The 25,220-nt window shown below is 39.1% G+C and overlaps 1 protein-coding gene across 1 annotated transcript; it reads left to right on the top strand.

The window, feature by feature from the left end:
• The first annotated feature begins 6 nt into the window (after positions 1-6).
• NAT10 (N-acetyltransferase 10) lies at positions 7-23,242 on the top strand. Its single transcript, XM_010711226.3, has 28 exons — positions 7-21; positions 486-577; positions 1,231-1,402; positions 1,713-1,835; positions 2,555-2,616; positions 3,462-3,576; positions 4,855-4,962; positions 5,778-5,911; positions 6,269-6,362; positions 6,729-6,827; positions 7,314-7,450; positions 7,946-8,070; positions 8,492-8,642; positions 9,117-9,213; positions 9,948-10,064; positions 10,998-11,099; positions 11,204-11,278; positions 11,679-11,795; positions 11,979-12,112; positions 14,021-14,069; positions 14,694-14,787; positions 14,873-14,983; positions 16,023-16,195; positions 16,733-16,852; positions 17,807-17,905; positions 18,309-18,382; positions 20,949-21,032; positions 21,926-23,242. Exons 2-28 carry the CDS (start codon positions 504-506, stop codon positions 22,017-22,019), a joined length of 2,934 nt encoding a protein of 977 aa, XP_010709528.1. The 5' UTR covers positions 7-21; positions 486-503; the 3' UTR covers positions 22,020-23,242.
• The last annotated feature ends 1,978 nt before the right edge of the window (positions 23,243-25,220 follow it).

Raw genomic sequence — 25,220 nt, forward strand, 5'->3', positions numbered from 1 at the left:
GGCGACCGCGGCAAGGACCAGGTGAGCGCCTCGCGGCTGCGGTGCCGGGCAGAAGTGCTGGCATTCAGCTTCACGGCGCCTTTAACCACCCTTCCGTTTTGCCCAGCGTTGGCCGGTAGATACCGCAGCTATAAATTCAAGGATAGGTCAGCACAGAACGTTCGTAGAATCGTTTGAGTTGGAAGGGACCTTAAATGCCATCTGGTCCACCTCCCCTGCAGGGAGCAGGGACACCCGCGCTAGGTCAGGTGCTCGCAGCCCGTCCGTCCTGGCCGTGGATGGCTCAGGGATGGGCATCCACCTCTGGGCAACCCGTGCCAGTGCTTCACTGCCCTTACTGTAAAAATCCTCTTTCTTCCATCCAGTCTTTTTATTTGAAACCGTTTGTCCCCGTCTCGTCTCAGCAGACCCTGCTGAAAAGTGCATCGCTCCTTGTTGTTAGCTCATGAGTGCGGTTGTGCATTGATGTTTCTGTGTCTTGGCAGGTGGTTATACTTCACCACATGTTGTCCAAGGCAACTGTCAAGGCCAGGCCCTCTGTCCTGTGGTGTTACAAAAAGGAGCTGGGCTTTAGCAGGTAAGGTGCCCTTTGCATCTCTTGTTGCAGTAGATGGCTGAGTGCTCTCTGTGAAGGAGCTCTGCGGCTGCTCTGCTCAGCATGGGCTGATTTGGTTGTCAGGAGAAACAAGTCTTATTTTTGCAGGAGATACAGGATGCTCAATTTCTCAGAGCCAAAATTCGGCTTCAGTAGTATGGTTGGCATCAGTGCTACGTAATTCTGCTTTCCTTCTGTAGCTCCAACACTAACTCTGTTGTCCTGGGCCTATTTCTCTCTCTCCTTTCTAATCTCTAATGGTTAAAACTTCAGTGCCTCAGTATATACAGCTGGGTACAGATTAGGCATTACAGTTGCTTTCATTTGAGAAAAGGTTTAAAATCTTAGTTCTTAGATTTGTGTGCATGCTTGCAGTCTGGGCACAAAGCCAGGAAGGGTTACTTGAAACGGCATGATTCCAACCAGATGATTTCTTCCAAAAACAGCTGGTTCTGTGTGGTTTCCACCACTTTGGGCCAAAGGCATTTGGGAACATACCCTGGATACAGTACGTGTAATGCAAGACTTTTCCTTGGGGGCTGAGCTCTGAATTCCATTTAGCCTTGAAATTAGGAATGAGTGCATTCTTCTCAAACCCTTTCCCAAAAAAACTTAGATGAAGTTTTATTCTCCAGCCACCGGAAGAAGAGAATGAGACAACTGCAGAAGAAGATTAAAAGTGGAACCTTGAACATTAAAGATGATGATCCTTTCGAATTGTTTATAGCAGCCACAAACATTCGCTACTGCTATTACAATGAAACTCATAAGATTCTTGGCAACACTTTTGGCATGTGTGTGCTTCAGGTAAAGAATTAAACTTTTTACTTAAGGGATGTAGCACTATTATTGATTGCTTTGAGTTTAAAAGCTGCAGTAGTTCTATTTGTTGCTCCTGTTACTTAAGTTATGATGGCCTTACTTTTATGAGTTTTGTGGGGGGTGACATAGCCTTCCTGGGTAGAATTTTAATGGGAAGTTGGTTAATGCAAATGTTAAGCTTGAATTAAACTCTGATAAACAGTGTTTATAGTTTTCCTCTTCTTTTTAGTAGTAGCTATTGCACTTGTGAATTCTAGGCAACTTTGAAGGCTTTTTTTAAAATTTTGTTTCCTAGGATTTTGAAGCCTTGACTCCAAACCTGCTAGCTAGAACTGTAGAAACAGTGGAAGGGGGTGGAATTGTTGTAATTCTCTTGAGAACAATGAACTCACTGAAGCAGCTCTATACAATGACTATGGTATGTTCAATGTAATGTGTCTGTTTTACATGGGCAGCTACATTTGGTGATGTTAAGTGAATTTTTTTTTTCTTGCTTGCTTTTGTTATGGATTGTAGTCTTCTTTCCATTATTTTTGCTGCTCCTTCTTTAATTTATCATGGAATGAGCCTTTTGTTTAGGCAGTTACACCAACCCTTGTTCTGCCAACAAGCTCAACTGTGTTCATTTCACAGAGTAGTTTTGGAAATTATTTATGCTGTTTGCACACATGACAAAGCGAAGTGAAAAAGTGTTTTCTGACCCAGTGCTAATGAGATTAGCATCTTCATTCCTATGTATTTCTAAGAATAATTTTTTCACACAGAGTATACCTAACCTTATAGCAGGGACAGTTTATAACGCCAGTAGGTGAATTAAAGCATTAAATTATTTTTACTTAGCATCCCTGTGCTGCTTTAAGTGTTCTGTATGTAGTAGAAGCAACCTTTAAATGAGACAAAAATATGTGAGACCGTACTGAAAAGTCTTGGTGGGAGAAGTATGTTTTTAAAGCAGTATTTGGAATATTTGACTGTCTCAGCAAACAAAGTCAGAATCCAGTCTGGGATGCAGTGTTGATGGGAGAGTGGACGTAGTCCACAAGGTGGGAGATAAATTGGATTGTCCCATGCGTAATAATCTTGTAAGTGTCACTTAAGTTGGCGCTGCTCCTTTTCCAGACTGACTTTCTGTTTCAGGATGTCCACTCTCGATATAGAACAGAGGCACACCAGGATGTGGTAGGACGGTTTAATGAAAGGTATGTTATTAGGCATTCAAAGCGTGTTTAAGAAGGGTGTCTAGAGCAACATCATATATTCATATTAGGAAAGTATCCTGTAAGTTTGCATGAGAATAAATAAAGCTGCTTTGGTGCTTCTGTGAAGTCTGTATGTACTATCCTGGAAATGAACGTTATATCTTGCTGGAGGAATTGTATACAAAATTTTAGTATTATATTACAAAGGATGTGCAAATGTGCCCAGATTTGTAAAATCTTCTGAGTTCTGTTCTTGAAATGCTGCGTAGAAACATGTACACAGATGAAAGGAAATTTAGGTACTTACTGCTTACTATATCTACTATAAAACATGGAACTGCTCACTGTAGAGTCTTCTCTGTGGCTTTAGAACTTTGTTTTAAAGGTGATTCCTCTCCTTTTGTTCTATAGATGAAGTTCTTATTGAGTGACTGAGCCCTTGCTCTAGCCACTGGCAACATTTGTTCTTTTGCACGCAGGTGATATTTATGTGGCGTCAGAAATTAGAAAGATGAATAAACCAGGCACTGCAGTCTTTGCTGGTCAGCATTTGCCCCAGTTGTTGTCTTACACTTCTATGCAGCTACCTCCTGCTTAAATGCTGGAAGTTACTTTCTAGCTCTCTTGGTGGATCATCATACATTAGCGGTTTTCTTTGGAGGTGTGTGCCCCTGTAAGTGGATGCCTGCTCTGCATCTTTCCTGATAAAAGGCACATGACCAATTATGTGAACTTAGCTTTAAGCTGCTGTTGCTGTGAGTACTTAGTACAGAGTTTTAATTAATCATCAAGATGCAATAGTGTTGCTAGTGCTTTTACTGAGTTGCCTTTGCTTGACTGCTCAGGTTCATTCTGTCTCTGGCCTCATGCAAGAATTGCATCGTGATTGATGATCAGCTGAATATCTTGCCCATCTCCAGTCACGTTGCAAACATCACACCCGTTCCACCACAGTCACAGGTCAGTAATGACAGACACTTTTCACTGGGAGAAACTAGACTGAGTTGCAAAGTGTTAAAGATCTGAAAAAGAGGAAGCTTTCCTTTCATACTGATTGATATCAGATAATGGCGTTGTAGAGAGGATGGAAAATGTTCTGCAGAAAATATACCTCGTGTGAGTGAAGCATTGGGAAGCTGTCCTTTCGTTCCTCTTCTTTTATTTTCATTTCATCTGGTGAGTTGAAGCTTAATTGCTGTGGTTACTGTTTCAGAAGCGCATAGAGAGATTTTAAGCTGATGAACAGTTAGGATGAGACAAATAAAAAGACTTCTCAAAGGCTGGAAGGTGGGAAAACTCTTTGGAAAGAAGCATATTAAAAGGCTGAGAGTACCTGATAGCTCAAAGCTGTGGTACTTGTTTCATCTCTGAGTGAATTATGCATGCCAAATCTCAGAAAACATTCACTGAGTACAAACCAGACGTGCAGTTTGCACTGTATATGTTCCTTTATCACTTCCAGTTGCAGATGAATAAAATGGAAATAAATTTAAACAGAAATCTTTAAGCTTTTGAACTGGTTTGAGTGGTCGAGGAAATACTATCATTAATTCTACTGAAGATGGTAAAAACGTAAACAGAGCACTGATGCTAAAAAAACAACCAAGTTGTCTTAACATTATAAAAACATTGACAGCAACAGAAGTGCTCATCTCTTGGATGGATAGACAGATGTCTTTGGAATTTTCAGTGCCGATTAGGAAATTCAGAATCTGTTTCTACTTGAAATGGATTTCTTTTGTGTCCAAGCTCGTTGATTGGCTTTGAAAATATTTCCATTGGTTAGAAAAGTGACCAATTGCTGCTGCTTTTCCTCCTAAATTACAGTATGTACATCCTATATGACAGGTATAACGAGGATCATAATAACATTTTGGCTTATCCTGAAGACTGAAAAATGGATTAAATTCCTCTGGAAAAATTGTCCATGGTCTCTTCTTTCTAGAATTGCCATTATCCAGTTACCATGTACTGAAAAATACTTTGCTTTTTTCTTCCGAGATTGGGAAAGCCAAGATACTTGCTGTATAACCATTCTCTTGAAAATGCATTAAGATTGAAGTGTTAAATATCTGTATATACATTTAAACTTTCCTGTCTCTAGATGGTATATCCAGCTTGTGGTAAAGCTTTCTTTTGGATATCTTTACCTGATGAAAGATATCCCAGGACATCACAAAAGTATAATTGTGCTGAGGTGTCCGACTAATCCTGTTATGGAAAATTCTGTGTTTATAGGAAGATAGTCTTCGGCCACAAGACTTGGAGCTGAAAGAGCTGAAGGAGAGCCTGCAGGATACACAACCTGTAGGAGTTCTAGTGGATGGCTGTAAAACCTTGGATCAGGTTGGTGTAGTATTTAAATGCAAGATCCCATGTGCTTGACAAGTCACTGTAGGAGCAGGTATTTGTGTCATCTTTCAAGTAATCAAATCTGAGAGCATGAACATTGATGGGAGTTGTCTTAGAGAGAAAGATTTCTTGAAAAATTGTTTGGACAGAATAGCTCAAAGTGACTTTCTTTATGAGGTTGGGAATAAGTAGAAGGGCTAGAATGGAGACAGGAAGCTGATCTGGAGAAGTTAGCATTTAAAAAGTTGATGAACTTGTAACTCAGGGGTTTGAAATAAGCAGGAAATAAATGTTAACGGTCTGCCTTGTGTTTTAGTGTACTCTCATAACTGCTTCCCTGACACATTTTTTAGTCACATTTGAGAATCACTGACTAGTGCAAAGGAAGACCCCTTCATAATGGCTTTCCTGTTTCACACTGAGAAGTTGCTGTTCAATGTAGAGTTTCTGAGATTTACGCACTGCTATAAAGAATTTTCATAGTTGGCCTTTTCACTGTCCAGATATGTTCATCTTCCTCCTCCCCTAGCAGTGTACCTCTTCCTGTCTTTCTGAATGTATTCTGTGGTCATTGGCATGGGAGTAGTAATTGAGCTGGGTGTTTTAGACTGACCATATTCAAGAACTGGATGGATCAAGAAGCTTCTTTCCTATTATTTGTCTGGGGTTTAGCATTCAGCTGTCTCATCTTGTTTTTCTTCTCCTCCTTCCTAAGTACTAAGGAAAATCCATGTGGCAAATCCATAAGTAATGCCAAAAACAATTTAGTCAAAGTGAATTTTTGTTTCTTGTGTTTTTCTGATCATCAGGCAAAAGCAGTTCTGAAATTTATTGAAGCCATTTCTGAGAAGACCCTGCGGAGCACTGTGGCATTAACAGCAGCCAGGGGACGCGGAAAATCTGCTGCTTTGGGACTGGCTATTGCTGGAGCAGTAGCTTTTGGGTGAGGAATGTCCTCCATGTCCCAAGTTTTATTTGCATCCATGAATTAAAAAAAAAAAATTTAAGATTTTAATATATTTACAATTTCCAGTCCTACATCCTTCTCTTTTGCTGTTCTTATATATTTTAGTTACTGTCTAAACTGATATTCAGGTTTTTCTGTTTTATAGTAATCAGAAATCCTCAGTCTTTAAAAATCGATCAAACAGTAAAAGTTAGATAAGTATATAAAGGAATCTGCTGTTATTAAGTGGGAAAGGTATCTGGTTATTAAGTAAAATCAACCCCTCGTATTAAAATAAATCCTTTGTGTGTAAATTTGGTAGAAAAGGAGTTCTTGTTTTATTTTTCTCTGCAGTTACTCCAACATTTTTGTCACATCTCCAAGTCCTGATAACCTTCACACTCTCTTTGAGTTCATATTTAAAGGTTTTGATGCACTGCAGTATCAGGTAAGGAGGGCAGACTGTTTTACAACGCTTTCACAGAGTTCCTGTTTAGGAATGACTTCGCATCTCATCTCCAACGTTTGCCGTGTGTATTAGCTCTCAGCTTTTGCCCCACCAGCCTGTTTAATAATGCTCTGTGAAAGCAAATCATAGTATGATTACATTTACTTCTGTATTTATAAGTTAGGAAATTTGGTTTCTTTCTGCATGAAAATAGTTTTTAACAGGTAAATATTCTCAGTCCAAGATTTCTCAACAATAATCTGTAATATCAGGGCACATGTAGCAAATGCGTTTTGATGGTGGTGACAAACTGTATTTTTATAAGCTCTTGGACTGTTCATGCCATTTTACAATGTTTTCTTTTAGGAACACCTGGACTATGAGATTATTCAGTCTTTAAACCCAGAATTTAACAAAGCAGTTGTCAGAGTGAACGTGTTCAAGGAGCACAGACAGACCATTCAGGTAGCTGGCCGCCTTTGCACGCTGACCTTTCTATTTTTAATTCATGACTACTTGTTTTATGTAACATGTAACTATTTTGGATAATTTTGCTTTGAGGCAGACCCTCAATCTGGTGTGTGACTTGCACAAAATATTTTAGATCGTTCTGTGGATAACTTGTAAATTACAGAGGCTCCTCGGTAGTTGCTTCTGCATTCCTTGGAAACAAAAGTGAAAAAAGGTGAAACAAATAGTGAAGGAAGAGCATATGTTTCTAGTTATTAGATTTTCTTTATTTTTGTGATCTATGCAGATAAATGTATGTGGAAATATTTAAAACAGTATGTGTGACGCTGCCCTTGTTAGGATAACATGAACCCTTTCCTATGGGTTCTCTTCATTCATGAGGAATAGGGATAACAGATTGTCAGATCTCAAGCTTTGCCATCTCTGATATTTCCCTATGTCCCAGAGCTGTTGTTGATGGTGTCCCTTCATTCCTTGCAGTACATACATCCTGCTGATTCTGTGAAACTGGGTCAGGCTGAACTTGTGGTGATTGATGAAGCTGCTGCCATTCCTCTCCCCCTGGTGAAAAAACTGCTAGGCCCTTATCTTGTTTTCATGGCTTCAACAATCAATGGGTAAGACTTGAGCATCACCAGTCTACTTGGGAAAGCAGTTTTGTGACTGCTAATGGACTATTTCTTGTCTACTGTGTTTCTTTTTATACTGTGCACTATCATAATTGGGTCTTGCTGATTTTTGATCATATGGAACTGCTCTTCAGAGTGACAAAGAGTCAGTACAAACACTTGCTGCTTTCCTTTTGGTTCCACTGCAAATTCATTGAGTATTTGTCTTACACCTCTTCTGTTCTGCTAAGAGCATATTAATGAGATTCTGCAATCTGTTAGGAGAGGAGTGAAAACTTCTATCTGGTATGATGAAGACTAAAAAAGTGACAGGGTAGGCTGCTCTGTCCTATATGTGCAACAACAACAGAACACAGCAATTCTCACAGATGGCTGAAGCCATTAAAGGCCTCAGAATGGCACATAGTTCTGTGTTGGAGCTTCCTCATGCCTCAGGATTGCCATTTGGTCATTTGCTACAGACTTTTGTCTTCTGTTTTGCAGGTATGAGGGTACTGGTCGATCACTGTCTTTGAAGCTTATTCAGCAGCTCCGGCAGCAGAGTGCACAAGCCCAAGTCACCATGACAGCAGAGAACAAATCTACAGCTACAGCCAGAGTTGCCTCAGGTACTCCATTGATTTCTGGACTACACTGTGTATCCCTGATGTCTGGTGTTGCTGCTCAACAAGCCCTGTGGGTGTCCCATGTGTCCATGTACTGTGCAGCTGTAGGATAGTAGAGGTATGGGGAAATGAGGGAGCTCTTCTCATATCTTTTTTTTTTCCTCACTATTTTCATATGTCAAGGCATTTAGGGGATCAAAGCTATGCAAGTAGTGATCACTGTACCTTCCTCCTGATGTTACACGAAGAAGCAGGCTGTGAAGGCTCCAGTTGGAGCAGTTACTTTTCAAGTGCTTTCTCTACTGTTCAGATTTGGGTGTGTTTCTAATCTCCTGGGAGCCCTTCAGAGGGCGCTGATCCTATTGAACTCTTTGCTGGCTGTAACTTCCAGTACTGGAGGTTCTTCTCTGAAATTTCTTTGCAGCTCGTACATTGCATGAGGTCTCCCTCCATGAGTCAATCAGGTACGCACCTGGTGATCCAGTTGAAAAATGGCTGAATGATCTGCTGTGTTTGGACTGTCTCAGCATCACCAGAATTATCTCTGGCTGCCCGCTGCCTGAAACTTGTGACCTGTATCCTTACTCAAGTGATGTTCTCTGGTAAAATATATTGCTTTCAGGTGATGCAGGCTTTCTCAAGCTGATGTGTTGTGAATTCTCAAGCTGACGTGATAGCCTCAGAGCACGATCTTTTGGCAGAAGTAAACTAAGACCATTCTTCTGGAGTTGAGCTCTTATCACTGCCTGATATGATGCCTGTGTTACCAGGACATTACTAAACTTCATTTTTATTGCAGAGACTAAAGAAGGGCTGAGCAGGAGGAAATCCTATTAGAGTTGCGTAGTGTTAAGCTTTACAGATTGAGGGCATGAAAGTTATGAACAATGCCCAGTCATTAATTCACTCTTGTAGATAGAGCTGTAGACTCCTAATTGCTTAAGCCAGCACATAACCTGAGGCTGAATGGAAAATATAACTCTTAAACCAACAAGGAGAATTTTTTTCCCTATTTTCCAGAGAGTTTAATTCCTTAACTCTATGTTCAGATATTACGTAAATAGAGACACACTCTTTTGTTACCACAGAACATCAGAAGTTTTTCTGCAGAGACTGATGGCCCTTTATGTGGCTTCACACTACAAGGTAAAGGTCATGCCACTTCTGTCAAAATTTCAGCTAGGAATTTTGTGGAGGGAGTACTGCTTGTTTCAGAAAGTTTAATTGAATTGGTGTTATTAAGAATTTCTGATCAGCTTCAGTTGTTTTTTGTTGTATACATACCTGTATTCTCCTGAGAATCTTTAGCCTTAGCTGAATACATTGGATTTACAGATATCTGAAATATTTTTGTCTTGAGAAATTCAGGAGGCTAAATTCTAGGTGAGCCTACAAGCTTATTAGTATCGGTGATGAACCCTCTTCTGCAATTCTCTTTACAGTATTTTAGTAGCATCAAATTAAGCAAAAGAGCAGTATCACTGTACTATTGACAAAAGTAATAATTCATCTCTTGAGTTACAAGGCCATGGGTGACTGATTAGTAATGTGGTTGGTGAAGTTAGGAAGTGTTGAAGTACTGAGTACTAAAAATCTGACCCATGAAAAAAATTTATTTCAGGTTTGGTAGACTAAGAGATATGTAGATATATAAAAATAGGAAGCTCAGCTTAGTATATGAGAACATGAGTTTTCACTTTAGCAAAAGAGATGCCGTTTGGTAGCATAATAACCACAAGCTGCCCTGTTAGGTGATTCATCCATCAATATTGTTCTAGTTCCAATTTTCTTAATAGCCCTAAATTCAGACAGTGGAGGACTGTTTAGAGTTCTTCTCATGGAATAATATTTGAGCTTTCTCATCCATATTTACCTTCTAGAACTCTCCCAATGATCTCCAGATGCTATCTGATGCACCTGCCCACCATCTTTTTTGTCTGTTGCCTCCTGTTCCACCTACACAGAATTCGTTACCAGAAGTACTTGCTGTTGTTCAGGTGAGAGGGCATCTTGTGTCTATGAAGTGAACTGTTCAGTAAATGAAGCAGGGATAATACACTGTGAAGCAGCAGTGTACTATCCAGGAGTAGATGGTAGCTTCAGGTTGTGTTTTTGAGTACCACAACAGTGTATTAAGGCTGTTTGGGTTTGTTTTTTGGTTTTTTTTTTTTGCTTTCTTTTGTTAACACTAATTGCTGCATAAGTACATTGTGATGCTGATCCTTTCATTCCAGACTTTAAAATATTTTTGTGCTGAGAAGCCTTCTGAGAAGCTCAGCTGCTGGTTCAATAAATTATTATCCTGCTGTTTCAAATTCCTACCAAAGAGTGCTGATTCACTGGTTTATTATGCTTATTTTGTGTGTCTGGCATTCCTTTTACTTGCAATAGAACCACAAAAATACAAATTCCTCAGATACAAATGCTCAGAGTTGTAGACATATTTTGTCCTTGACTGCTGAGTATCTGACAGTATGCTTTCTTCCTTCCTTGAGAACACAGATTATTAATTATTAGTGTTCAATGTAACTAGTTAAATTGGCTGTATCTTAAAAGAAAAAGAAGGCCCATTTACATGAGAAGTACATGATACTTCAAGAGAAATATTGGGAGACAAGATTTAATGTTTGCTGCTGGCAGACTACAGAAAATACATAGAGCACATCCTATGCTTTAATCTCTTTTTGGCTTCTTTGGTGCCATACTGTCATGCCTGCTCACTAGTGTGCTTCTTGAGACAGTGCTTTTAGGGACAGAGCCTGTTCATTGGCAAATATGTTAGGTCACCATGTTGCAGGCAAGTCATCAGGTGACATGTCAATTCTGCATTGAGAACTCAGCAGCTGAGGGTAGATTTTGATATGTTCTGGTGGAATGACTGTGGGAGAAAAACTTTTTCTTCATTCATGACCTTTTACCTTTCCTGGCAGGTGTGCATGGAGGGAGAGATCTCTCGCCAATCTATCATGAACAGCCTTTCTAGGGGAAAGAAAGCTTCTGGTGATCTTATTCCCTGGACCATTTCAGAGCAGGTAAATAATTTTGGCTGTGTATTCACCCAGTGATATCTTGCAGCGCTACTGCTTGTTTCCAAAGTATCCTGAGTAACTCAAGTTGACTTTTGTCTCTTATGCAGTTCCAAGATCCAGACTTCGGGGCCCTGTCTGGTGGGCGTGTTGTTCGCATTGCAGTTCATCCAGATTATCAGGGGGTAAAGTATTTTGAAACCCAGTTATTATCAACAGTCAGCAGAGGTACTACCAGCCAGGCAGACCAGAGCTTTGCCTGACCCAGTATGCAGTGTAGATCCAATGACGCTTATTGTGAGAGTACTACATGTTTTTCACACTGGTGTTTGATGTTTTCAGAATGCCAGAGATATGCAGTGGCAATTACTGTGCTGTCCTGGGCTCTTGTGATTTTGGTCATCCAGCAGGTTCTGTGGTATTCTTCCCCATGGAATTCCCATGTAGCAATCAAAATACGTTTTTGCAATGGCTGAATAATTTTTAAACTTACGATTGTTAATGGATTTGTAAGGGGGAAATGTCGTCCTGCTTTAGAAAATAGATCTGTCTTTTTGCTTACGGTGTATTTTTCCTACTTCACAGATGGGCTATGGCAGCAGAGCTCTGAATTTACTGCAGATGTACTATGAAGGCAAATTCCCATGTTTGGAAGAAAAACCAATCCAAAAGCCAAAAGAGATTGCAACTGTAAGCAGTGAGGTATGGAACTCAGTACATTTATCGTATTTCCCATTGTGCTAAGTTATCTACTTCTCACTGTAAATCTCAATATTGATTTATCTAATACAGAATATTTCTATTTATTCTTTGTACAGAATAAAGGATTTAATTTGCAGATTGCCCTGAGCAATGCTGTTAACTCGTTTCCACTTTCTCTTCCAGACTGTTAGTTTGTTAGAAGAAGTTGTGACACCTCGGAAAGACTTGCCACCTTTACTTCTCAAACTGAGTGAGAGACCAGCTGAGAGTCTAGACTACCTTGGGGTATCGTATGGCCTAACACCAAGATTACTTAAGTAAGATCTTGTTCTGCTTACTAGTTACACCCAGTGTAAAAGCATAGCTGCATAAATAATAGAATATCTATAATTTGTGAATAGTATAAATATAGCTGCAAATATTTTACCTCCCAGGCATTCTGTTCTTTTCTCCATGCTTCCATTGATTTCAATATCTGGGCAGCTCCAAGCCTTGTACTCCTGCAAGACCTTTTCTTGTGCAGTGTAGCTGAATCTAGTCACTTAGCACGTCTTTCAGAGTAGTTTTCCCTCAAACTCATTGTGAAGGAAAACCCATTCTCTTCTCGATCAGCTTTCTGACCCTTCTGAACAGTTAATTAGCTTTAACTGCTCGTTTTTTCTAAGCTAGAGCAGTAAGAACATCTGTAATAAGAAGGGATGAGTTAAATACTCTTTCTTGAGACCTCTAGAAACAAGAGCTGCTGCTAACTTCAAAGTTACTTGTTTATTTACATTTCCTAATGTAAATACATTTCAACAGAAATTGCTGCTGCTTCTCATTTTTCTCACCAAGGAGGAATGGAGTTACTGCAGCAATAAATAATTCAGTAATTTTTCTAAAGTTTGTCCTCCATAGTATAGTTTTATATAAGAACTTAAACTTTTATAATAAATTGTAACTTTAAAAAATATTGTGCAATTCTGTAACATATTTACATTTCTGAGACTCTGTATGGAAAGTTGTGAATCCGCAGTTTGGGAGACAGTTTCAAAACTATGTAAAAGTCTTCCTGTTACTAACCTAACAGCAAAGAAGTAATTTACCACCTGAAACGTTGGTTCTGTGCTGGCCTGTCCCCTTTTACAGAGGACCATCTCACAAAAGATGAGATTGAGTCCAACAGAAGAAGACCCAAGGAGGCGGGTTTGTGACTGACCCAGTCAGAGTGATGTTAGACAGCTGTGTGTGATTCAGCATTTCAGATACAGAGACTGTAGCTTGCTTTGTTCCATGATAAGAATGCTGCAAAGTTCATAGCAAAATGTGAGGGTGAATTATTTAGTGGAATGGAGCATCCAAACTGAATAGTTCTGAAAAAGTCTTCATCTCTGTAAATTATAAAGCAAACGTCTCATCATTACTGAACAATTCTTTTCAGGACAGGAGGAAGGATAAAGTGTTTCCTGATATTTGAATTATTTGTCTGTTAAATTTGGTGGGAATAGATAAAAACAAAGAGGAATAGTAGCATAGAGTTGCTGGGGTGTACACGTAGGGCTTGCTACTGAAATTTGCAACATCCTGCATGGCTGATGAGTAGTCATCCTTTAGCCTGTGGAGGTGGATTGCCAGTGACAGTTGTTCTGGGGCCTGACTTCTTTCTTTTGTCGGAGACACCATATGTTTCATCTCAGCAGGACTTTTACACTAGTATTCCTTTTCCTGGGCAAAATGAAATTAGTATCAGTTCCAGCCAAGATGCAGGAGAGGAGGATGGAAAGGGATATCAGCAGGATTTCTCAAGTCTATTTGGGGCTCTCCCTGGTCCGTAAGTGATTATTGAAGAAGAGTGAAGTCTCTGAAGTGAACTATAAATCCTTCACACTTTCCCAGGATATCCCTAAGGATTCTGTGGTGTTTTTGATTAAAACCGATTTGCCTGTTTTAATAGAGGTCCTGGAAGCATGCTGAATACGAGAGTTCTTCTTATCTGCTAGTCTTTGAAATTTCATTCATTTTCTGATGCAATGATAATCATTTTTAACTGCTCTGGTTAGAATTTCAATCAGTTAGATTGCTGTTGGTATTTTCTGTCAGTGTTAATTTTTATTATTTAGTAGGGTAGTGCCTACCTTTCAACAGTTGTTCTCGTATAATGGATAGATTTTATTTAACCACAAGTATTATTGCAAAATCAACAGCTCCATATTTCTCAGTGTGCTTTGTCTTGTCATTTTCCCTAGGTTTTGGAAACGTGCTGGATTTGTGCCAGTTTATCTAAGGCAGACACCAGTAAGTAGCATACTGTTTCTGAATGAAATCCAGCCCTGTTAAAATCACTGGGCATATTTCCATTGGTTTCTGTGAGATCTCATTTGGGCAAAAACGTTTTCTGAGACTACATTTGGAGTTTGTTTTATATTCATTTTTGTTCTTTTGGCCTAATAGTTTACTAATGGAATCAAGTATTAGGGTAGTGAATGTGGAATTCTAAGTAATTTACATTTAAAGAAATACAGCAAGGGTGCAGCTGGTCAGGGTTATTATTATAGTCATAGGTAAAATATGCAAATGGTCCTCAAACTGCCTGCCATCATTTTTCTAGGTATTTACCAAAAGTAGCTGTAGTGATTATTATACTTCTGGAGAAAATAATTTCTTTGTCTCATCGTTGCATTTTGCTTTAGTTTTTCTGGCTCTTGAGCTGTACATTGGCTTTGCAACATTAGTTGAATAGCTCAAGAAGCCAAAATCCCTCAGCATGGGGATTTACCAAATTGTAGAAGTTCGTCATTTTGTGGTGGTCGTCAGTAGCAATGGATGTAAGAGTTGTTGATTTAGAGGACCTTTGCCTTCAGTTTAGCATAGAATGCAAACAGTTGATGCTAATGATAGGAAATGCATCTTCATTATTAGAATGATCTGACTGGTGAGCATTCGTGCATCATGATGAAGATGCTGAATGAAGAGGACGTTGAACAGGAACCTTGGCTTACTGCCTTCTGGAAAGGTAACAACTAATACTAACAAAAATTTTTGGAATATTTATTCTGGAGGTTCACAGGAGTAATTTATTTTTTCATCTTGTTGTATAGATTTTAGGAGGCGGTTTCTTTCTCTACTTTCCTACCAGTTCAGCACATTCTCTCCCTCGCTTGCATTGAATATCCTACAGAACAAAAATATCAAACAGCAGTCAGAGCCCCGTGAGTACCCACACTCAACTATATTTATCTAGATTGCAGTTTAAAGTCTTTGTATAGATTTGTCAGACTCAAATACATGCATAATATGAAGTCTCGTGTGAAGTGCTATGAATTGCTCTGAGTCAGTTCCTATGTTTTGTTCCTATCATCTAAAAAAATGCTTGCATTTTTGAGTAAAAACTATCAGAACATTTTCTGTCAACTGAAAATAGGTAGTGTTTCTGTGCTGTTCTGCTTTTTTTTCTGTGCTTTTTTTTTTTAATCAAAGATTTAAGTGCTCCAAAACTAGAGGGATCTTGACTGTAGCAGCTAACGGCATGAGAAAACAAAATGAAAACAAAAAAATGAATACTGAAGCCTGCTGAAGTTGAAATGGAAGCCTTGAGTAAGGCCAATAGGTAGAGCATGTTATCATCAGAAATTTGGAAATCAGAATTTGGTGTCTTTCTAAGAGAGAAGCTTTAGTCCAGCTGCATGGTTGTGGGGTTCAGTGCAACACCTGCTGGGGAAAACACGTAGACAATGTAATAAAAAAGGCAAATAAGACCATTCTAATTTTAAGCCTCATGGCTTAAAAGTCCTCCTTTAAAAGCAAGTTGCTATTTTCTCTGTAACCCTAAGAGAGTCCTCTTAAGAGAACTTGGTGATCTGCCTCTTGTGGGTTTTTAGTATCTGTCTTGCTGAAAAAGGTTTGGTTGTCGCTACAAGGAAACAAAGTTTGTTATCAGCAAAACCAATATAAAGCAGGGAAAGACTGAGCAAACTTTTTCTCAGTCAGCTCTTGCTGCTTTTAGTCTCTCTGGCATGTTTGACTTGATTAACTGATCTGTTTTGAGATTTGCAGTGCTCTTGAATAAGCAAGCCAGTTTGAATAGCAGTGTTATTCCTAGTGTCTTGCCTTCTGAAGTATATTGGGAAGTGAACCTATGGGATAGCAGTTGGACTTCAATCAATGATGTGAAAAAGGAATTTGTTGAATACTGAGATGCTGGACAGCTATGAAGAACAGTCTTGATACTGATGTCTCTTTATTGTTCAGCCATCAGCCGTGCTGAATTAGAATCTGCTTTCATCCCATATGACCTGAAGAGATTAGAGATGTACTCTCGCAACATGGTGGACTATCATCTCATCATGGACATGGTACCTACCATTGCCAGGATGTTTTTTCTCAACCAGCTGGGTGATATCGCTCTCTCTGCAGCACAGTCGGTATGTTTCACTATGGGAACAAGCCATGTTTTACTCCTTGCACTTTCCTGCTGTCTCCTAATTTTGGAGTGGTTTCCCATTTCACATCATCTTTAAGAAGACTTTGTTTTAGGTGATTGCTGTTTTTGTGATCCTTTTCATGATTTCTCCTGCTTATAGTAGTATTCTGCTTTTAGTTTTTGCTTTGAATAAAATCTGTAGAGGATCATATTCTGTTGTACGTTCAGTGAAGTATTCCATTTGTTTGTAATACTGTGTGAACTATGGCTGACAAAAGCCTCGAAGTCTTGTTTCTTGAGCCTATGCCTCAGGAAAGATGTAGTCATCTGTATTAAGTATGGAACAATGCCTGCTGACTACAGAATAATTTAGAGGTTTTCCACTGCATCTGAGCAAAGCTTCAGCATGTGTCAGAGAAGCCTCGTATTATCTGAGTAGAGTGAGGACTGGTAAAATGCAGGGAGCTAAACGATACTGTTGATATGCTAGTGTTTGCTCTAAAAGCCTCTGTAACTGAAATATGTTTCATTTCTTCAGGCCCTTCTTCTAGGGATTGGCCTACAGCATAAATCTCTAGAGCAACTGGAAAAGGAGGTGGAACTGCCTAGCAGTCAGCTGATGGGTCTCTTCAATAGAATCATCCGCAAGGTAGTCCAGGTAATTGCATCATGACAAGCTTTGTCTTTGTAGTATCAGGCCAAAGAGTAATTCCAATACCGAGTGTGATGCCAGTAGAATGCTGAATTAGAATGGTGTATTTTTAATATGGCCGCAAAAAAAATGATTGTAAATTTTGTGAGAAGGGAAAATGCTAGTGGAAAAAGCAGTATTTATGTCATTGATTTGTATTTTGTTTTCCCAAGTGAGAGTGCTTGTTATGGTTTTAAATATTGAAATGCTCTTAACAAAATGCTGAGTGTACAGCCTGTGATGCCAGCTGAACTTGAGCCATTTGTTTCTGGTGGTTCACAGCTTCAGTGGCAGCACAACAAAAAAACAAGCAAACGTGAGACTTTCCCAATATCGTTTAGAGATGGACTTGAACTCCAGTGAAATCACTGTAGAAATGTTGGGTCTGGTTTCTTTTTCCCTGGTGTTTGTGATGAAGTGAGAAGCATGGTGAGTTGCTAAGTGGCAAGACAGAAAAATTGCCACCTGCTTGCTGTTGCTTGCTCAACCTACGGCCTCTAGTTCTCAAGGAACAGTAGCAAACCTCCTGAAGTCTACCACATTGCTTATTGGAGACGTGATTTGCTCACCATAATGAAAGTAATGTACAAGAAAATTAATAAATTCTAATCAAATAGTGGTGTGTTAATAAAAAGTATTGTTAACTGTCAGCTTTCTGAGCTTATGCGAGTGACAGTGTTAGATGTTATTTTTTATACTTCTTAATAAAAGCTATTTTGTATTTTTTTTTCTTTAGGAAGCAACCTTGAGCTTCTTATTTTAGTATGACAGAATGCATGCATCAGAAATAAACAACTACCTGAAATATTTGCATAGTTAGAAGAGTTTTTGCTTTGGGGACAACCAGCATTTCTTATTTATTTTAAAGCAGCAATGTAGAAGAAACAATCTTTCACATGTGTGGGCTTGCTTCGTTTTCAGTTGTTCAACACCGTCCAGGAAAAGGCTGTGGAAGAACAGATGGTAGCAACAAAGGATATTGTAATGGAGCCAACGATTAAATCTTTAAATGATGATTTGGTAATGATGAATTTTCTTCCTTGTACATACATAAACACTCTTCATGGTGCTCTCTCAAGCATAGAAACTTGTAATCTAAATTTTCTTGGATTAGAAATGTTCCATGTCACGTCTGTTGCTTTTTGGAAGTTATAGAACCAGTCAGCTTTACATTACATTCTTAGTCATGCTTTGCTAATCAGCCATACAGATTTTCATAGAACATACAAAGGTGTTCTTGGAGTTATGTATTACAACTATATGTACAGCCATTAAATAAAAATGAAATTACATAAAAGATAAAAACTACAGTATCAGGTTTTATGAGGTGTTCTTCTCTTTGTATGGGAAAGGAGTTTTGCTTGTGTTGCATGCCTAGTTTTGCAATTAACACTTATTGCATCTGTGTTCTGTCTTGTTGTAGGAAGAAGCTGCAAAGGAATTCCAAGAAAAACACAAGCAAGAAGTGGGGAAGCTGAAGGAAATGGACCTTACACAGTAAGAATTTATCTGTATGAGTCTCAACTCCAGTTTTTCCCTGCTGGTTATTTGAATGCTTGGTTACCAGCTCTGGCACACCTTGCTGAGACTTGTGCACAAGGCTGTAGTTGCAATATGATTGCAAACTGTCTACAAATGAGAAAAAACAATGAGCATCTTTCAACATTGTCCAGGTTGGATAAGCATATGCCTCTATTCTGATGAAAACTTCGGGTATTTTGTCCTGATAGCCAGTAATTGTTTTCATCAGCTCTCTTAACAGTTGCTTTGTTTCACACTCAAAACATAATTTGCAGTAGAAGGTAAATTCAGTAGCTTACTTGTTCAGTGTCATTCACCTATATAACTCAGTACATTCATTGTTTTCTTGAAAAATGTGTCACGGGCATTAATTTTACTTTTTGCCAAGCGTGAAGTTGCTGATTCCTTTTTTCCTATCATTATTTTGAACAAAAAGCAAGAGGTGGTAAGTTTGCATACAACAGCTGATCAACAGTGAGGTGTGTCTGTGGAACTGTAGAACTGAATTATTAAAGGTGGAGCTGGCTCATCATTATACTACTGCTCATAGGAGATGTGGAAATGCTGGTTCAATTCCCAGTTCAGTTCCCTTCTGGCATGAGCTTGAGAGCTTCTGTTCTCCTTTGTCTCTTTAAATGGTAAATTATGTTACTCTGGCAAGAACTCTTACTATGTATCCATATGGGGCTCTTGGCCCTGGCTGTGTAGAGAATGTGTATTATATGTATATAACTTACGTAGTTCTATAATGGGGAGTAATAAAATAAGCTTCCTGAGTGTGGACTCCTTATAATTTGATAGTTTTCTGTACTTCTAGATATAGTCATTAGTTTCCTCAAACCTGGATATGTGGGGTCATGTTGTGCGATGGCCACTCTTCTGTGTGCAGCTGTCTTCAACTCAAGTAAAAATAGTAGCTAATTTTAGTATTCTAGTATTTTAAAAAATAGCAAAAAAAAAAAACACAAAAACACCCCAGAGTTAACAGAAAAGAACAACCAACAAGAGCTTCCTTCGCTCACTGCAGTGTGCATGGATACTTGTAGCTGTTGTAAAGCTGTACAGTTTTTACAATACTGAATTGCTTGCTGAACTTCCTTGAAACGTCAGCAGATGTCACTCTGTCTGAACCAACAGGAATTACACCTGCCACTTGGGTTGTCTCCCTTCTCTCTCTTCTTTTTGTCTCATAAATTCATTGCTCTCTACTGCTATTACAAAAGAAAAAAAAATCTATTTTGGCTCTAGATTAATCAAGGTTAGATAGAGGAAATATTTTTTTTTTTTGAATTTTTGGTTTTCTTGTTTGAGGGTAAGACAAAAATGAGTGTGATTTCAAATGATTTGTAAGTCAATCATAATAGAAAAAACAAAATAATTGGTACTTTTTAATAGAATTTTTAATTTCATTTTTTATATCTGATAGTATGACATGCCTGTTTGTTATTTTGGATCATATTCCCTTTTTCTTCATCCAGAAAAAGATTTCTGTTTGTTTGTCTGATGAAAGATGTACAAAAATCTATTTTGAGCACTTCTGAATACAGGCTATAGAAAGCAAACAGAAAAGTCAGAGCTGTTTGGTTTGGCTCTGTGTAGTGTTGTCCAGCCTTGTATGAACAAAGCGCAGTCTAATCCTATCTCTGAGAACTTGAGATGGAGAGTAACTGCTGAATTTTTTTTTTGTCTGTTTAAATTCATACGTTATTTCCAGGGTATTTGAACACCGTAACAAGGGGTATTTCTATCTGATTAGCAGTTGTTGTCTGAATGTCTGTTCGTAGAAGAAACCTGCAGGTCTTCAGTTTTTCCCGGATTCATGCAGGAAAGAGTACCATTCAAACTTACTGATAGTCTAAGAGCAGCTGGTAATTTCACTGACTTTGTGTTATGTGACTTTGCTTTTTGCAGCCTCTTCCTTTAGTACCAATCATCCTTCTTGGTTTGGGGGGAAGAAATAATAATATAAAAAAAAAACAACCAAAAACGAAGGCCTCAATCCTTTAAAAATCTGTATAGTGAATATATTTTTTACTGTGGTTGTCAGTGTTAAAGCTGTAGTGTTTGAAGGCCTATATTTTAAGAAATCTACTGAACAAAGAAGTATATACCATTGCTGTGGAAAGCATTAGCACCATAGCTCTGTTTTTTGGTTGTTTGGTTTGTTTGTTTTGCTTTTATAAATGATACACTGTTCAGAATTCTGCTTTTGTGGTGAGAGACTTCCACAGAACAGTTTTGTGATGTTTACAGTACTGGCTTCTGAGAGAAAGATCTTCATCTGCCACTGGCAAGCTTTGGACAAGCACTAGTATTGGTTGCTATTAACCTGTGGACTAGTTTGTCTGCTGATCTAGTTGTGACAAGCTATTGTATCCCTTTGCCAGTCTGTTTCGTATATATTTCCAAATACTGATTTGGTTGGGTGCGATGCCCTGGCTTTGTTTGAAGAGTATGTGTGTGACAGTAGAATTGCCTTTTTGTCCTATTCTGCTTAGACCTGAAAATTTTACTTGGATTTTCTTTTACCTTTTTCACTTAGATATATTATCCGGGGTGATGATGAAGAATGGAATGAGGTGCTGAGCAAAGCAGGACAGAACGCCTCCATCGTCAGTGTGAAAAGGTTAGGAAAGTTGCAGTACTGTGGAGAGGTCTCTCTTGTCTTTCCTGCTGGCTTTAGTGCAATAAACAGCACTCATTCCACATCCTTGTCCTGTTGCTGCGGGAGCCTCTGATATTCCCATTGGAGAAAATGGGTGGAGGATTCTTTCAAATTTAAGCTTAAGCCTGCAAGGTGTTGAGTCTGCCTTTCTGCAGTTTCTTCCTTTTAGTCCATCTTCTTTTACCTTGGAGGCTTTCTTCACTTGGGGATTTATAGTTGAGACTTGCCTATTCCCCTTGATTGTTTCTCCTTTCCATGGTGACTGACAACTTAAGTAATTATGTAGTCTTTCTTGAATTTCTATTTTACTTTTTGTGTATTCATATTCTTTTCATGAATGCTGGAAGCTCTGAATGTCTAGAAGCCTTACAGGAGTAAGGGAGTCTTGTCAGTACTTATAAAGACGGGCTCTGTCATATTTGATCTAGTCAGAATGTAGTGCAGGAGTAAAATTGTGTGCTTACATCTGCAACTGTCAGTGATACTATTTTTTTTTAGTTACTCTAACTTCCAGATGCCCTATGTGAATAGCCTTTAGGAAACATAACTTACAGCCTTGAAAAGCAATGACAAAATGTAGCTAAAAATAAAGATCTCTTATGGGATTCAAGTCAGGCTAAAGATTTTTGTAGTGTCTAGAGATTTTATGTTGTGCTCCCGTTCATGCTTTCTGTAACAGACTCTAAGTGACCCATGAAATTGGAATTATTTCCTTCCAACTACTTCCTTTGGGTTGGCCCAGAAGTCTTGAGGCAAACATTTCTGTGTAGACTCCCCCCACTTCTCAAAAGAATTTTGCATCTAGGTGGGCATCCAGCGTACTTTTTAACAGATATTTTGTTCCTGTTTCCCAGTGAGAAGAAAAGAAAACTAGAAACGGTAAGAGGACACAAGCAGCAGAAGAAGTTTAAGAAGACTAAAGATATAAAGCAGAAGCGGAAGAAATGACTCTAAAATTAAATCAGTGAACTTGAAATAATGAGTGATGGGTCTGTACCGTTCTCCTTTCAAACCAAAAGACTTTTTCTTGAGGAGCAGGAGGGTGAGCGCTGAAGAGAAGGAAAAGCCTAAGAGGCATTTTAAAAGTGTTTGTATTAAGGGAAGTGCAGTGACACTGCCAGGAGACAGTCTATGGAGATGTTTTATGAAGTGTAACCACAAAGCTTGCGTGAGGCACTCTGCAAAACACTGGGATATTACGAGGGTGCCTTAGCAGCTACAGTTTCCATTCAAACTGACAGATCAATCTCTAAACTTTCCTGCTTCTTAATGGTTGATGTCTATTAAAAAAAGTTTACATAACAAAGCATAGAAATGCATTATCCTTTAGTACATGACTGTGTTGTAGCATTGCTGTATAGCTGGATATATTCAGATACTGGATCAGTAGTAAAACCGTTCCTTTATAGCTGTGGGGAGATGCCAGTGTGGGGAACACACACTTTTCATTTGGGGCTGGCTACTCTGAGCCCTAACCATATTGTCAGTGAGGTGATCCCTGCTCAAAAAGTTTCAGAACGCTTCTGTTTTGGAACACAGTGTTTAGTTTCTATGTACTGTGCTCCTCAAACAGCTGTAATAAAAGGCTCTTTTACATTCACACTTGCTTAGAAGGTCTCAGCATTCCCATTGCTTAATAATCTACATTTCCTAGTTCTTAAACAGGATAGAATGATTAATAGTTGCTGGAAAAGTGTCTTTGACTATCATCTGTCTTGCTGTCTGCTCACCAAGTGATGCCACTTAGCTTTTTTGGAGAGTTTTTTGTGAGGGTTGCTAGGAAGTCAGCACTATCCAACCAACACCTGATCTTTTCAGGGGGCAGGTAAGCTCCAGATATGCTACCAGCTTGGCAATAAAGGAGCACCAGTCTAGAATTCTTGTAACTGCAGATTCCAGAGGCTTCAGAACCAGGGCTGACTTCTGATACAGAACTCTCCCTGTTCTGAACCTTACTACCCTGGTGCATTTTCTTGATAGTGCTAGTATAAGGATTTAGAAAAGAAAGACTTACCGACAGGCAACATGTAGCTGTATTCTATTTGTTTGTAGATCTCAGAGCATCTCTTTCCAGTAAATCCTTAAAGAAAAAAGTTCTTTCTAGTTAAGTATTTGTTTTCTAGGATGACATTTTATAAAAGATGTAAATTAAAAATAGGCCTTGTACAACACAGCCCGTGTATACCTTTGGTTAATAGCCTACTTTATGAGAATCAACAGCACATCACCCACACTGGGGGACAGCTGAGTCCTGAGATCTGCAGCTGCAGCTCTTAAAGGCTTAATGAGGAGCCTGATTATCAGCCAGCTGTGCCCAAGTGGCTGCAGCACCTGGCAGCAATTAGTGGTGGTTGCCTGCCTTGAAAGGACTCTGAAGAAGTTAGGAAAGGAGCAGATAGGAAGTGTGAGCCTCTTCATCTTTGGAAAGTCTTCAGGAAGAAAAGGTGAGTGTGAATTCTGTTTGTTTTTACTGTTGTTGTTAGTAGTGGGATAATGTTGGCATGCCTACTTCCTATGCTCTGCTTTGAGAGGAGCAGCAGTGGTTTGACAGGCTGTGAGAGAAGGCTTTTAATGCTTGTAGTGTCCCTTAAAAGCACACTGAAACTCACTATTGATATAGCACTAGCAGTTTAATTGGATTCTTTGTGGATTGTTGGTTTGTTATGCAGGTAGTAGTGTTCTGCTTGCTCTAGATAGAGATGATGGTATGGGAATGCTTTCTTTTTATTGTGTGTTAAGCTTTTGTGGTAAGAAAACACTAATTTCTTAAAAGAGATGTAAATTACAGTGTACATTTTGTGAGTACTGCTAAACCTTGATTCTACTTAGAGATTAAAAATGAAGGCTTAAGGGAACTTTTATTACAGTTATCTACATGTTGCTAAGGGTCAGGACTTGTTTGACTGTCCTTTGCTTCTGCTGTGACTGCTAGAGCTGTGACCTACGCAGCTCAGGGGGACCTCCCTTTTGTCCGCACTTGTGATGCGAAGCTGTTCTGATGCCTGAAGCCAGAGGGAGGCAATGGTTGTTTCAGGAAATATGGTCTCATGCTGGTAGACCTCAAGCGCCTGTAGAAACTTGGCTGTCTGTTTTACTGGCACCATCTCAGGGAAAGTACTTTTGCTTATTGATGCAGGAGCCAGACTGGCAGTGAGGCAAAACAAGCAATACACAGCGTGCTCTTTGAGCCTATCTGAGTCCAGGGATGCTCGGAGATGCTGGAAGGAGGTGTGGGATGCTTTCTGAAATAGAGATGAGGATGTAAGAAAGGTGGTCATGTCATGTCTCCTTGTATGTTTTCTTTCTCCCCCCCCTCACAAGCCAAATTCTGCCAACCTTTACTAGTGAGTACTGTGAAATAAAACAGGAAACTGGCATGTTCCCCCAGTAGCTAGGAGTGATTAGTGATCATATTAATGTAGTCTGGCAAAACTTCTTGTAAATTGTAAGTCAAAGTAGAAGGTAGTAAGCAAAATTAAAATGGATTCTTCGAACAAATGAGGATTTTACTATTTGGCAGATATCTGTATTCAGCCGCTTCTTCTGCTTGCTGTCTATTGTGGGCTGTGGTCATCTTTGTTACTGGTGAGTTTGTTCTTTAGTTGTCAAAAATGACTTGAGGGCTTTGAGCTTCATGTTTATACTTGCACTTCTCAGGTGTTATTAATGACTGTGCCCCACTATGCCAGAGTGGGAGTTGTATTGGAGCAGAATTATGCTATTTTTACAAAAATGACTTTATTCAGAGCTGAACCATTCTTTTTCAAGTTTTCCATGTATGCTTTGTGATTCCTGGCAGCTTTTTGGATTCCTCTGCCTGACAGTTGCTCTTTCAACAGCAAAATGGAAAAAAGATCTCACGTTCTAAAATAAGTGAGAGAGGTGGTTTTATTTATTTTTCTTTAATTCTTTTTTTTTTACCAACTCTGGTCAAACCACATTTTCCTCTGTCTGTGCTTTAGCTCAAATGAGCTGGGTTACAATCCCAGCTGGAGGAAGGGCCAGGTGAATGAGCTCTTAGCAGCAGGGCAGGGCTATCTGTCCTTCAGTAGCTGGGGTATATTAACGTTTCATACAGCATGGAAGATGAGAAGGGAGTGAGTTCTGTATCTCCAGATGTTAACTTCTGTTTTGTTTGTTTTGCTGCAG

Source organism: Meleagris gallopavo, chromosome 5, assembly GCF_000146605.3.
Source record: "Meleagris gallopavo isolate NT-WF06-2002-E0010 breed Aviagen turkey brand Nicholas breeding stock chromosome 5, Turkey_5.1, whole genome shotgun sequence".
NCBI lineage: Eukaryota > Metazoa > Chordata > Aves > Galliformes > Phasianidae > Meleagris > Meleagris gallopavo.